General features: G+C 34.7%; 1 protein-coding gene across 1 annotated transcript in view; it reads right to left on the bottom strand.

Annotated features, from left to right (window-relative positions):
- Window positions 1–7,985, bottom strand: part of LOC107711835 (solute carrier family 13 member 3-like) — an 18,307-nt gene extending 10,322 nt beyond the window's left edge. Inside the window, exons 1-6 of the mRNA XM_016516879.1 lie at window positions 7,746–7,985; window positions 6,291–6,556; window positions 5,733–5,896; window positions 5,293–5,359; window positions 4,759–4,938; window positions 433–558 (exon numbers count right to left, since the gene is read on the bottom strand). Coding sequence (XP_016372365.1) covers window positions 433–558; window positions 4,759–4,938; window positions 5,293–5,359; window positions 5,733–5,896; window positions 6,291–6,556; window positions 7,746–7,853 — 911 coding nt within the window. The 5' untranslated portion in view covers window positions 7,854–7,985. The remainder of the gene's footprint in view (window positions 1–432; window positions 559–4,758; window positions 4,939–5,292; window positions 5,360–5,732; window positions 5,897–6,290; window positions 6,557–7,745) is intronic.
- Window positions 7,986–13,289: the final 5,304 nt, after the last annotated feature.

Genomic DNA, 13,289 nt, shown 5'->3' with positions numbered 1-13,289 from the left:
GCTGAGTGGCATTAAACAGCTTGAAAGATCAAAGACAATTTTTAATATAACTCCGACTGGATTCGTCTGAAAGAAGAAAGTCATATACACCTAGGATGACTTGAGGGTGAGTAATTTATGGGCTAATTTTCATTTTTGGGTGAACTAACCCTTTAATACTATAGAAAAGCAATAAAGGTTTTTCAAGAGTGTTTTCGGCTTGTTTATTTTCATATACAAATATGGCATGCAGTTGCTTCAAACAATGGTATAAACATCGTTCAATGTAAATTGTGATATTCGTAATTAATAACCGCAATTTCAAGGGAATAATTGACAATTATGATTTTTGTCATAATCGTGCAGCCCTAGTCTGTGGCTTATAAATGATTGAAAACCCCTGATATAGTACACTTGTCATTTTCTGCATATGCATTTAGACTGTGTACTTACCGTGTATTGAGTCCGCCATAGAGGAAAGCAATCCAGATCCATCCCAGAATGAGGAAGAGAAGCATGAGTGGAAAGGCGAAGACAAACCATGAACCAAAGTTTATGAGGTCACATTCAGGGAAGTAGCTACAGACACAAACATGCAACACATTGAAATTAGTTTGTCTGTTTTTGCTCCGCCAATGAAAACAGTTTAAAAACCCCACAGCAGAATTGCAAGTACCTGAGAAATGTGCAGGTGTTTCGTTTCTGAATAAAAACTAATCAAACTGAATTCAAACTAATCATTTGAATAAATGATTAAATGACTCACTCATAAAGGTGTTGACTTGTTGCCAACTACTGGAACCTTTTTTTAACTACTGGAATGTAACCTGCAGCAATAGTTACTGAAAAAAATTACTAATGCATTAGTGCTAACTTTAAGAAGACCTTAATATATATAAAATATATAAATAATTTTGCTTCACTTTTAACCTTATTATCACTACTTTAAGATAAGGCTGTGCAGAGAACATGAAAACATAAGAGTTTTAATTATTTTCACAGAAACTGAGGAGTAATAATTGAGTGTCAGCTGTTTTGTATCTATTAAATGCTGCCTTGATCGACCTTTTCATACAGAACCAGATTAATTATTATTTCAAATTGTAATTAAATTATTTTTTGAAATTCATTCTAATACATTTTTTTCAATTAAAGGCCAAAGCAAAATGAAAAATCTTACTGGTGATCATATCAGCTGTAGAACCTACTTTGTGTAACTTCAGCTCTGCTTTTGTCTCTGGTTTTTGTCTAGTCATTATGAGACAAGACATTCTAAGCTGATAAAACATCAGTGATGAATTATGGTAAATGATTGGAGCCTGTTTCTGAAAGAGTTACTGAGGGAAATGTTTCCCAACCTGATTGTGGAAACACATTCAGATTACATTCACAAAGCTTCATTTAATTGCATCTAAAGTATGCAAGAAACTAAAACAAATATACAGTACACTGCATGAATATCTCAGTGAGTAAGTTTCCATTTGAGATGTACAGCTCACCTTCGGGTTTATTCACAGAGAATCAACCCCTAAAATGTTAAAGGTTGATCCACAACACTGCACTGTTTTAATTTCAGTACATACATTTGATCTCTCACTTCATGACATTTATGAATTATACAGTATGTGTAAGCCAAACTTAAGGACAAACAGTTTAGTCTGAGGTCTCCAGGAGGGTAAACATAATGAACTCCACCCCTAAACATAATGTCACAGTGGCATGAATGAGATCGTACGAATTCATATGAATTAGCCACCAATTTGCCAAAACTTAAAACAGTTACAAATTGCCATGAGATTGTGTTGGCTTATCCAGCCAATGAGTTAAAGCAAGAAAACTGTATAATGAGGTTAATTGCTTTTGTGTTTATCTCTCGCTCTGTTTGTATAATCTGATTCAAGACTCACATTTTTGTCTTATAATGCATCATTTACATGCAAGTCATGAACAAACAAGCTCAACAGCTGCAATAAATTGCATCCACTAAACGTGCTCTTCAGTCTTTTCACACAGCAGTTGCTATACTTTCAGACCCATTTGTGCTCAATTTATTTATATAGCGCTTTTAACAATACAGATTGTGTCAAAGCAACTGAACAGCATTAATTAGGAAAATAGTGTGTCAATAATGCAAAATGACAATAGTAAACACTAATTTTCCAGTTAAAGACAGTTCATCATTGAATTCAGTAAACAGGTAACATATTTCGTAGTTTGGCAATGTTTCTAAGATGGAAGAATGCTGTTTTTGTAACATGGGAAATATGATTTTCAAAAGACAAGTTGCTATCTAATATAACACCCAGATTTTTGACTGTAGAGGAAGTAACTGGAAGTAACTTTCAGACCCATTTGTGCTCAATATTTTCCCCGATGGCAGCATAGTCAGAAACTCAGCTACATTTTATGTAGATACAGGATTTTTTTCCCCTTCAAACCAATTTGAATAAACAATTATTTTGAAAGAAAAGTTATGACATAATGAGGAAGAACTAGAAGATGCTGTAGGTACTGATGAAATAAGTAGACTTGTTACACTGATTGTGTGAACTCCTTTGTACAAAAGGTCAGACTAAAGTACCTAAGATGTTCTTTGAACCATTCTAAAATCATAATAGGTAACATGGATCACTAGGATTTGCATGAACTTTTGAAGTCTATGCCAGCATTTTGTATCAAAATAGAAAATTGCTAAATATAAGCACTTTCACTTGTGGTCTTACACTTCTTGTGGACAGGCCGCTGCATGCATTCGTCATTTTAGCTTTCAGAAGGATGCTCACGAGCACCACCTTTGCAGCCTCTATACACCCTCAATGCACACTTCTGCCGAGCCCGCAGTGAGGCGAGCTCCGCAGCAGACTTCTACCTAACAGTCAAAGTGGCTTTATGTCACAAAAATGTGGACAAAGGAAGACCGTGAGGGTTTAGGGTGGAATTTGAGACAGGGCCTATCTGTTTTTAAAGGTTCCTCCTTGAACATTGTAGACTTGATTTTAAAATTCTTTTTGCATCATAAATTAATCATAATTTGTTTAGAAATTTGTGAAAAGACCATAAACATGTACATTCAAATTCTCAGTTTGATCTACAAAACTGATAATGTCACATCTCTATGGAGCCAGATCGGCCTCAAAAATAACACATTTGCAAAACAAAATTCATAAATGCACAGCACAATTTACATTTACAAAATCCGATTCGTAAATTCAAAACACAATTCATAAAGATGCATTTGTGTGAGCATTTGGGGAAATATTTATGCTTTTACTTGTGTATTTATGAATTGCGTTTTGAATTTACGAATCGGATTTTGTAAATGTAAATTGTGCTGTGCATTTATGAATTTTGTTTTGCAAATGTGTTATTTTTGAGGCCGATCTGGCTCCATACATCTCATGCAATGTCTTTGCTTCATATTCATTAACTACTAAAAAGCGATTATTCTGTAAATGTAAAAATTTTGTCTAGCCTGGGAAACCTGCTTTAATGTAGCTGGGATTTGGGGCACCTCAAACTCTGTGGTACTCCTGAGTGGAAATCAAACTATGTTCTATTCTTGTTGTTGTTGGTGTGTGTGACCTAATTACTTGACTAAACAGCTTTTTCAAAGGCCTGTGCCATCCAAAATTCTTGTTAGCATGCATTAGGCGAAACAGGGCAGTAAATGTTACAAGCACAATCAGCTGAACTGCCAGATGACTGTTTAACACTGTTTTCACATGTAGGATTGTGTGTCACATAGTAAAGCTATATACGAAGATAGACTACAAGAATACATACACTAGAGTAACAAATGAGCCATGAATAGACCTTTGTACTACACCTTTCAGTAGCACAAAGAAAAATGAAGTCTCAGTGGTAATGAGAAATGAAATGTTATTCATGTTAGTGTTTAAATAAAGCTAATGGACTAATTGTACTGATTTAATTGTGTGAACTGAAGTCTGATCTGAATACAGCCTCTCATCTTTGATATTTTTTCATTAAAGGGGTCATATGATGCGATTTCAATTTTTCCTTTCTCTTTGGAGTGTTAGAGGAGAAACAATAACGTACAGTATGTGGAAAATAATGTGTTTTTTTAACTTTAAACCACATAAACACATTTCATTACACCAAATACACAAAATAATGTTCTTTTTAGCAACATCATATGACCCCTTTAAGACAGATAATGGAGCTGACTGCAGACTGGAGATGACAGCACCATGGTGTCATCCAGCATTGATATTGACATGAATAATTGATCTGTCAGGCTGCTGATGCTGCCTGTGCAGTATTGTACTGTCTGACACTTTTAAAATACATGAATTTCCATGACTTTTCCATTCATGCATGAATACTGAATGAGGAATTTTTTAACTAATACTACACACATTGCACTGTCAATCTTGCCAATTAAATATTTTAGAGCTGAGCATAAGTGGAAAATGGAATATTCATTATAGCCATAACATTAATGACTGTGTTTCTGTCTTCACAAAATGTCCACATCTCTTCCATAAGCACTTAAAGTACTTTTTCTTGTTATTCGTTTATAGTTCTTTCACTGTGCTGTACTTACATGTCTAGCCTGCACTCTTCCGGGCAATTTGGAACTTTGTATTGCAGCATTTTTCATGTTATTGCATCCTTAAGATGAGTTACTTACATTGTATCCCTCAGTAGTAAGTTACATTAGATAAAAGCATCCAGTAAATGAATGTAGTTGAATAAAAGAATGAATGCAAAAGTATTACTGTGGTAATTTACCATGACAACCATGGAAAAATATACCTCTTTAGCTGACCCACCAGGATCAGATTAGGGGCAGTGCCAGTGAGGGTTGCAGTTCCTCCGATGCTTGCAGCATAAGGTATACAAATCAGAAATCCTTTCCACACCTTCATCTGGTATTGAGCCTCTCTTCTGACTTCTTCCAGATTATTTTGCTCTGATCTGTCTGTCCAGTCCGGTCTGTGAGATTACAGAGGGACAGAATCTCTTAATAATAATTCAGGCTTTATTGTTTAAGAGTATGAAAGGATGATCTAATAAGTTCTCATATTCATATTCAACATTCATATGGTTGTCCACATGGCATTTGGCTCAGAAAATACAGCTATGCTAAATTTAAAATCCAACAATGGGGTCTAGATTATCAATAATATTATTACACATTATTACATTTGCTGCTGCAATTACTGCAAGAACTTTAGATGATGTGTGACTTTTAATGGTAAATTTATATCAAATCTTCAAGCCCATTGTGTTTGATCTTTGCTTGTTTGCTTGTCCAAAGACAGTCACAGATTAATTATTCTCACTTACCTGTCCTCTGTGGCCAGCATCTGTTTTTTTTTTAAAGGAAGCACATGCATCTTCACCTGAGAATCACCTGCAATGAAATGTTTACTTTTTTCATTACAAACACCTCTCTAATATGAAATGAATTTCAGATTAAAAACAAGCTTCTGCCTGAATTTTTAAAATGAAGAAGAAGCATTCTCAATCTCTTTATACATAAAAGGAATCTTGACAGACAACAAAAGCACTTTGTTGGAAAAATTCAGTTCAAAGTTCTCCGTTCAGGTTGTATATTATATTTTCATGTGTGCGGGTTGATTTCACACACAAACAAATTCTCAAACCAAATAAATCATTGATAATATGCTGATGTCATGATTTAATTCAATAAAAATGTTAAACATAAGGACTTTCATTTCCTAATTAGCTTGTAACACACGCAATATGAATTTCTCCAAACCCACCCTCTGGATCACTCTTGTCCTTGCAGTTCTCTTTTAGAGTCTCCAGATTCCCAAAAAGGCTTTCCAGTATGGCATTAGCAATGGGCAGCATCATGGCTGTTGTGGCTGTATTACTCAACCACATTGACAGGAAAGAGGTAGTGATCATCATGCCTAAAATCAGCCTGGAGAGGAAAGAAAGACAAGTAGAGCCAAACCTAATAAACTATTACGCAACCATTCCTACAATAACTAGTCCGATAAAATGTGATCATATACTCAGTACACCCTGTATTCACATTAGTATTCAGTGCTAAATCTGTCAAATGGTGCAGTTGAAAAATGTATAAATACATTCAGTTTTAAAGTATAGAAACACATTCAGTTTTGAGTAAATGACCATACTTTCATTTCACTTTTTGCACCAGTGCATACCTTCAGGCACCTATTGTAATGTTTACAATAGGTCAGGTGTGCACATCTCAGCTAAAATTGTCCATGGGTTTACCTTCTACAATTACTAAAACTTAAGACTGGTGATTAAAATATCTCCTAATTTCAACGTAGAATCCTTTTTACCAGGCAGGTTTCACTCCGACGATCTTCAGCACCTTGAGGGCTATGCGGCGATGGAGACCCCACTCCTCTATAGCAGATGCCATAACTAAACCACTCAGGAACAGGAAGTTAGTCTCAAGGAAGTACTGCACACAGACCTTCTTAGAAGGCAGGATTCCCAAGGTGGGGAAGAGGCACACGGGAAGCATGGCAGTCACCGCCAACGGGAGTGCTTCGGTACACCAGTACACCGCCATCAGCAGCACCACATACAAGCATTTGCCCTCCTGATAAAGAAACAGATGGATGTGTAGATACAGGAAAGATTTAATAGGGATTACTGTGACTGAATGGAAATTAATTTTATAGGCACGCAGATGTTATGTGTAAATTTAGCATCAGCAAAGTTTTCACTAGCCACATTCTCACAGAGCAGCACATTCATTTTAGTATAAACCTGGCTGAGAGCTAAAGTCCTTTGGCATTGTATTAAATATGATAAATCAAGTGGAATTATTTCAATTTACAAGTCTTACATTCTTTTACTGACACATCACATACACCTTCTGACACCTTTGGAAGGCACTGTGAAATATGGCATTTGCAAATAAATGAAGCTGGACATTTTTTCACGATTAACTTTACTTTTCTGAGCCATTTTGCAGTTACTTTTAACTAACCCATTCTTAGTTGATTATTAACCAGATCATTCTTAGTGGATGTATGAGATGTAGAGTGCAGCGTTAATAATCACATTAAATATGAATATGTATGACAAACAGAAAGTTTTGCCTTCAGTTTGGACAATACATTTGTTTATCATTCAAAACCTCACAAACAAAATTCTCTTCAAAGGTGCCTCTGTGCAGTCTTTATTACAAAAGACTCAAATTTTGCCAAAAGCAACGACATTTCAGCATTTGAACATGTGTGTCTGTGTTTAAAATGGTTTTGGGTGCCTCTAAATATAATAGGCTATATCAAAGTATAGTATATAAAAAGTTAGTTTACAGGGATAGTTAAAGGGATAGTTTACACCAAAAAAAAAAAAAAACATTTTACCATCATTTACTTACCCTAACTTTTTTTCCTTCTTCTTCTTCTTCTATGGATTTTGAATTATATCTTGGTATTTTTTTCTTTTGCAATGGAAGTCAATTGGCACCAGAACTGTTTGGTTACCAGCAATCTTTAAAATGTCTTATTCTTTGTTCCACAGAATAAAGTCATACAGGTTTGGAACGACATAAAGATAAGTAAATGATGACATAATTGTAATTTTAGGGTGAAATGTCCCTTTAAGAAACACGTGCTAATGGTCTTATTGCTGAAGAACAATATTCGGTCAATATCAGCATACATTTACAATATTTTAATCAACTGGTTGCCACAATTAGGCTGCTTTAATGCATATTTAACCATCATCTGGGTTCAAAAGACCAAAGCAGCAGTTGACTGATTTTAACAACGTTTTACCTTTGGTGGCGCAACGAAGAGCAGAGGGAGCAGCAGTAGCGGGGCGAGCATCAGGATGAGCTGTTTACGCGCGCTCCACAGCTTCCTGGAAAACTTTGCAGGATCCATAGCGGCACAAAACCGGTTTCCTTCCCTTTGTCTTTGCACTGGGATAGGCTGCGGCTCTGGCGCTTGGTCTCCAACTTTATTACTTTTGCTTTATTATGTTTTAGCACAGCGGGAGAAGATTAACTACTGGCTTACTCGTTAACTCCCTTAAGACCCCACGACTTTAGCCTTCAACGTGAGTCGGTCTACAGCGCCAGCAAAGATGAAGAGCAAAGTGTTCTGCTTCACACAGACTGCACAGAAAGTGTAAGCTTTAACATGTATACTCTGTTAACTAAAGAAGTGTTTACAAACCGATAATATTGGCAATGTGTGGCAGTTCAACGGTTAGTAGGTCCCGCTTGCTGATGATGCTGTTGACTTCACGTCATATCCTTAAGATCAGTATAATTATTATATTATTATATATTATTTGTATTTTGGCTTCCAGTTAGTTATAATATTAGGCTACGTAGTTTTAACTTGATTATTTTTGTTTACTATTATTTGGTGTATTAGAGACTTCATACTCAAAAAATCCCTGGCCTCTGATATTTCCTTCTGGTTTGCTTTGCTATTGCTACACTGAAGATAGCGATCTAAAATAGCCTAGATGCTGACAGTGTTTCAAACACTCCTAGATGGCATTTTAGTGGCTATATTTCATAAAATGAGTAGGCCTACATACTAATCTACTTTGCCAAATCTATTTTGGACCTTAAAATATACTGATAATAACTCTCATGCCAATGCAGGAGCTTTAAAACTGCCATGTGATGAATCAAAGTTCAGAATAAGTGACCTAAGCCTAAACCTTAAATGATATTTGTATATTGTATCAGCAGTGTAAATACAAAAAAGACTAATCAAAGTAACATGCGATGCTAAATAAATGCTGTAAACATTAACTATACAACATAAAATGCAACATTAAAACACCCTAATGTAGCTACATAAATGAAAAATACGAAGCAATGTAACTATTTAAATAAAGTATGATAAAATACACAGGGAATTCTGGGAACTATTTTTCTGTTTTGTTTTCTTGTTTTGAAGCACATTAAGTGCAGTTGGAATTTAGTAATTTATTGTGCAAGGTCACATTTTGCTAGGAAAAAAACAAGCATTTTTTTGATTGCTTAAGGTTTTTTTTTTTAAATTCTTTTTATTAATGATAAAAAGCCATGATGCTGTCCAATAGCCTGTAGAGAGGAAGTTTAGACAAATATCACATACCTCATTCATATTTTTTATCAGTGAATGAAACATGCATAAATCTTAATTTAATACTCGTTCCCTGGAAACACACTGACCCAAACCTCTGCTACCGGGGCGCTCAAGTCATTCTGATAATGGTTACCAGAATACACACATTTTTTAATTTAGCTCACTTATAGTCTTTACATGGTAAAATGGTGGTATGCACCCATTGCATCCTGCCACCAGCAATACAAGAACAAATAAACTGTCTGACCCTGTAATTTACAAAAATGCTTACTTCAGCTGACACAGCTCCTGTTTGCAGCAGTTTTGCATAAAGAAGATTCAGATTTTTTTGTGTCAAATCTGGTCCTGTACAGCTCAGCAATTCTCTGCTTAATGCTGCTTAAAGGGCTGTAGCATGTGTTTCAAACTCAGATGGGTTACAATTAACTAAATAAATAATGTGATTACTGATTTTCTCTGTTGCTACATTGATTATTGACTATAGAAGTATTTATTAGCTAAAAAAGTTGTCCTTCCCTGGAAATATATCAATAACCGTCTGATGGAGTGTGCATATTTTCTTTGAAACCCTCAGTGATTAACGGCAACTAATTGATAGAAAAATCAGCTTTTCTGTGTTTCTGAATGTTTCTGAAGACAATCACCTATTGCACCTTTAATTTTTGTAGCGTTCTATTCATCAGAGAATCCTGAAAATAATCTATCACAATTTCTTCAAAAATATTAAGCAGCACAACTCCTTTCAACATTGATAAGAAGAATTGTTCCTTGAGCATCAAATCAGCATATTAGAATGATTTCTGAAAGATCATGTGACACTGAAGACTAATGGATGCTGAAAATTCAGTATTGCCATCACAGGAATAATTACATTTCAAAATATATTAGAATTGTAACAAGGTTCAAAGTATGGAAGGAAGAAGACAGGGTCGGCTGACTGAGACTCGTGCATTTTTATTAAAAGAAAATTAGGCACAAACAAAAAGTTGCGCTGTGCCCGTTTTCAAAACAGTTCAAACAAACACTTCATTTCCTAGTAGTTCACGGCACTCAGCCTCCAAAAGCACACACAGGCTCTCCATCAGTCTCTCGCTACCCCTCCCATTCTCCAGTGGCATTTTATCCGATCTCTCCACGCCAGTTACGGCAATCAGACACAGGTGTTTATCATCTTGCACTTGACCTATTTACTCACCGCTCGTCTCCCGACTCCTTCTGCAGACCTCAATGAACCACACCCCCCTCGCCACATGAATATATTAATATATTAGAATACAACAGTGCTTTTCACTTTTTAGGGAATCAACCTACAGATAGTGTATCTGTGCATAATAAGCTGAATTCATTATTTTACATGGAAAAAATAATCAGCTTTAAGGCTTTTACACAAACATTCCCCTCCCATATTCTTAATCCAATATCAATCTGTCAAACTGACCAACAATTGCAGAGGGAGTTCTCAAGCACTTTGATATCTGTTGAGCCTCAAGGCTTTGTCTGTGGTTTTTTTTTTTTTTATTGCATTGTATAGTCTCTTGGTATATTATTACTAAATGAATGATAAATGTTGTTTGGAATTATGAGAAATTTTTACTTTCCAGATAACAAAAACGTATTGCTTTAATCTAATATTACATCTCTCATACTTTGGTAGCAAATCAGAAGCAACAACAAACACACAGTTAAATGACAGACATTTCAAAACAGCATATATAAGGTGCACATATGTGTACATTCATTGCTTATGCAACTAGTGGTGTCCTGTGGTTGGACCTGAATGGACTGAATCTGACAGTAAATTGAGGCTGAATGCAAAAAAAAAGAAAGATTATTTTTAGAATATAAGCGAATGAGCACATGTGCTCCAAGAAAGACCTTGGTGGAAAGGATGTGCTGAGTTTTTGATTATAGACCCCCATTTTACCATCATATTCTTCTCTTATTAGGCTTCAAAGACCCTTCTAGCCAGTATAATTTGTTTGATTAAGAATATAAAACCTTCTACTGATTTAATAGAAACCCACTGTGGAGAAAAACAGATGAGAAGAGGGGGAGAAATATGATTCCATTTCATGTTCGCTTTGCTTTCTTCGAAAAACAATAACATTTTCTTTAAATGTCACTGTCACGGCTCTCTTCATATTTACACAGATCAACATCTATTTTTCTCTAAAGGGCACATATGACAATGACTCTTCTACTCATGAGATATCAAAACGGGTCATATTTAAGATCAGGTTATGCATCCTCATGATAGTATCTGGAAAATGTATGTGGTATGCAACTTTTATTACATTTGTGGTCTGTTATTATCGTTAAATAAAACTAAAACCATAAAAAATTCATTTATTGAAATAAAATAAAATTAACTAAAAATAAACTTTATTTCAGCTATTTCAGCCATTGGTCTTTGTTTAGTTTGTTGTTGAATCATTAAAATAACTAAAACTAAATCAATTTTAATTGAAAAAAAACCCATAAAAACTGTAGACATATTTATAAAAAAAATAAACATGACAAAACAAAAATTAAAATATGAAAATAAAATCTAATTCAAAACATTAACAAAAAAATATGTATTCTTGTATATCAGTGATACTAAAATAACACTGGTCTTTAAAATGAATGGTTAAGAGTCTGGAGCTCAATTTTAATGACAAATTCTCATTTGCCCCATGTACTGCACTTACACCCTCTAGTGGACAAATAATCAACACTGTCTGATCTCCCATCAATGATATGTGCTCATTAAAATAAAACTGCTGGAGAAATTTGACCCAAATTAAAAATGTAAATTTGTGTGAGTATGAGGACATGTAAAATATTGTACATATCACTGTTGGATAGTTCATAACGATAATTTGAAAATATTAAACAGGAAACATCAGTAATATCTTTAAAGGCTCAGTGAAATAAAGCACATGCACTGGTGCTTAAACTACTTAAATGTCTTTTAAAGAAAAGGCGATTTGTGTGAGAACAATGTCTCAAGCGGCTTTAATTCACAAAGAACAGTCTTTCTGGATCTGTATTTTTGCAGATTTGTGTGTGGGCACAGGGCAAGGGTTATGGAACTAACTAATAATGCAAAGAGACTGTTGAATACATCCACATACAGTGCTGCTTGAAAGTTTGTGAACCCTTTAGAATTTTCTATATTTCTGCATAAATATGGTTAGATTTTTTTACACAAATCCTGAAAGTAGACAAAGAGAAACCAATCAAACAAAGGAGACAAAAATATATGCTTTGTCATTTATTTATTTATTGAGAAAAATGATCCGGTGTTAAATATTTGTGAGTGGCAAAAGTATGTGAATTTTTGCTTACAGTATCTGGTGTGACCCCCTTTTGCAGCAATAAGTGCAAGTAACGTTTCTTGTAACTGCTGATCAGTCCTGCACAACGGCTTGTAGGAATTTTAGCCCATTCCTCAGTACTTATGATTATATATATATATATATACACATACAGTGCTGCTTGAAAGTTTGTGAACCCTTTAGAATTTTCTATATTTCTGCATAAATATGGTTAGATTTTTTTACACAAATCCTGAAAGTAGACAAAGAGAAACCAATCAAACAAAGGAGACAAAAATATATGCTTTGTCATTTATTTATTTATTGAGAAAAATGATCCGGTGTTAAATATTTGTGAGTGGCAAAAGTATGTGAATTTTTGCTTACAGTATCTGGTGTGACCCCCTTTTGCAGCAATAAGTGCAAGTAACGTTTCTTGTAACTGCTGATCAGTCCCACAGATATGTAATATTGGATAATTTTCCTGAATAAATAAATGACAAAGTATATATTTTCATCTCATTTGTTTGATTGGGTTCTCTTTGTCAACTTTCAGGACTTGCATGAAAATCTGATGATTTTTTGGGTTATATTCATGCAGAAATATAGACAATTCTAAAGGGTTCACAAACTTTCAAGCAGCACTGTATATTTGAGACTTTATGCAAAAACCTTTGTAAAGTCAGTGTTTCAGGGTTTGGGAACTGTGGCACTGCTTTAGCAAACACACACTGCAACACTTTTCATCATTTTATTTATTGTTGGGCTCATTTCATACACCTACAAACATACAAGTGTACATTTAGCCAAAATATTTTATATTTAGGGAAGCATTTTTAATAGGGGGTAAATTCTTGTTATATTAAATAATGTTATTGTTTTTTTATTACACAGAGTAAATGTGATTAAAATGATGCAGACATTGCAGGTA

The sequence above is a fragment of the Sinocyclocheilus rhinocerous genome, unplaced genomic scaffold (genome assembly GCF_001515625.1).
Source record: "Sinocyclocheilus rhinocerous isolate Xijiao unplaced genomic scaffold, SAMN03320098_v1.1 scaffold988, whole genome shotgun sequence".
In the NCBI taxonomy this organism is placed as follows: Eukaryota; Metazoa; Chordata; class Actinopteri; order Cypriniformes; family Cyprinidae; genus Sinocyclocheilus; species Sinocyclocheilus rhinocerous.
Note: the sequence above shows the minus strand (reverse complement) of the source record. Positions and strands in the feature narration are given on the sequence as shown.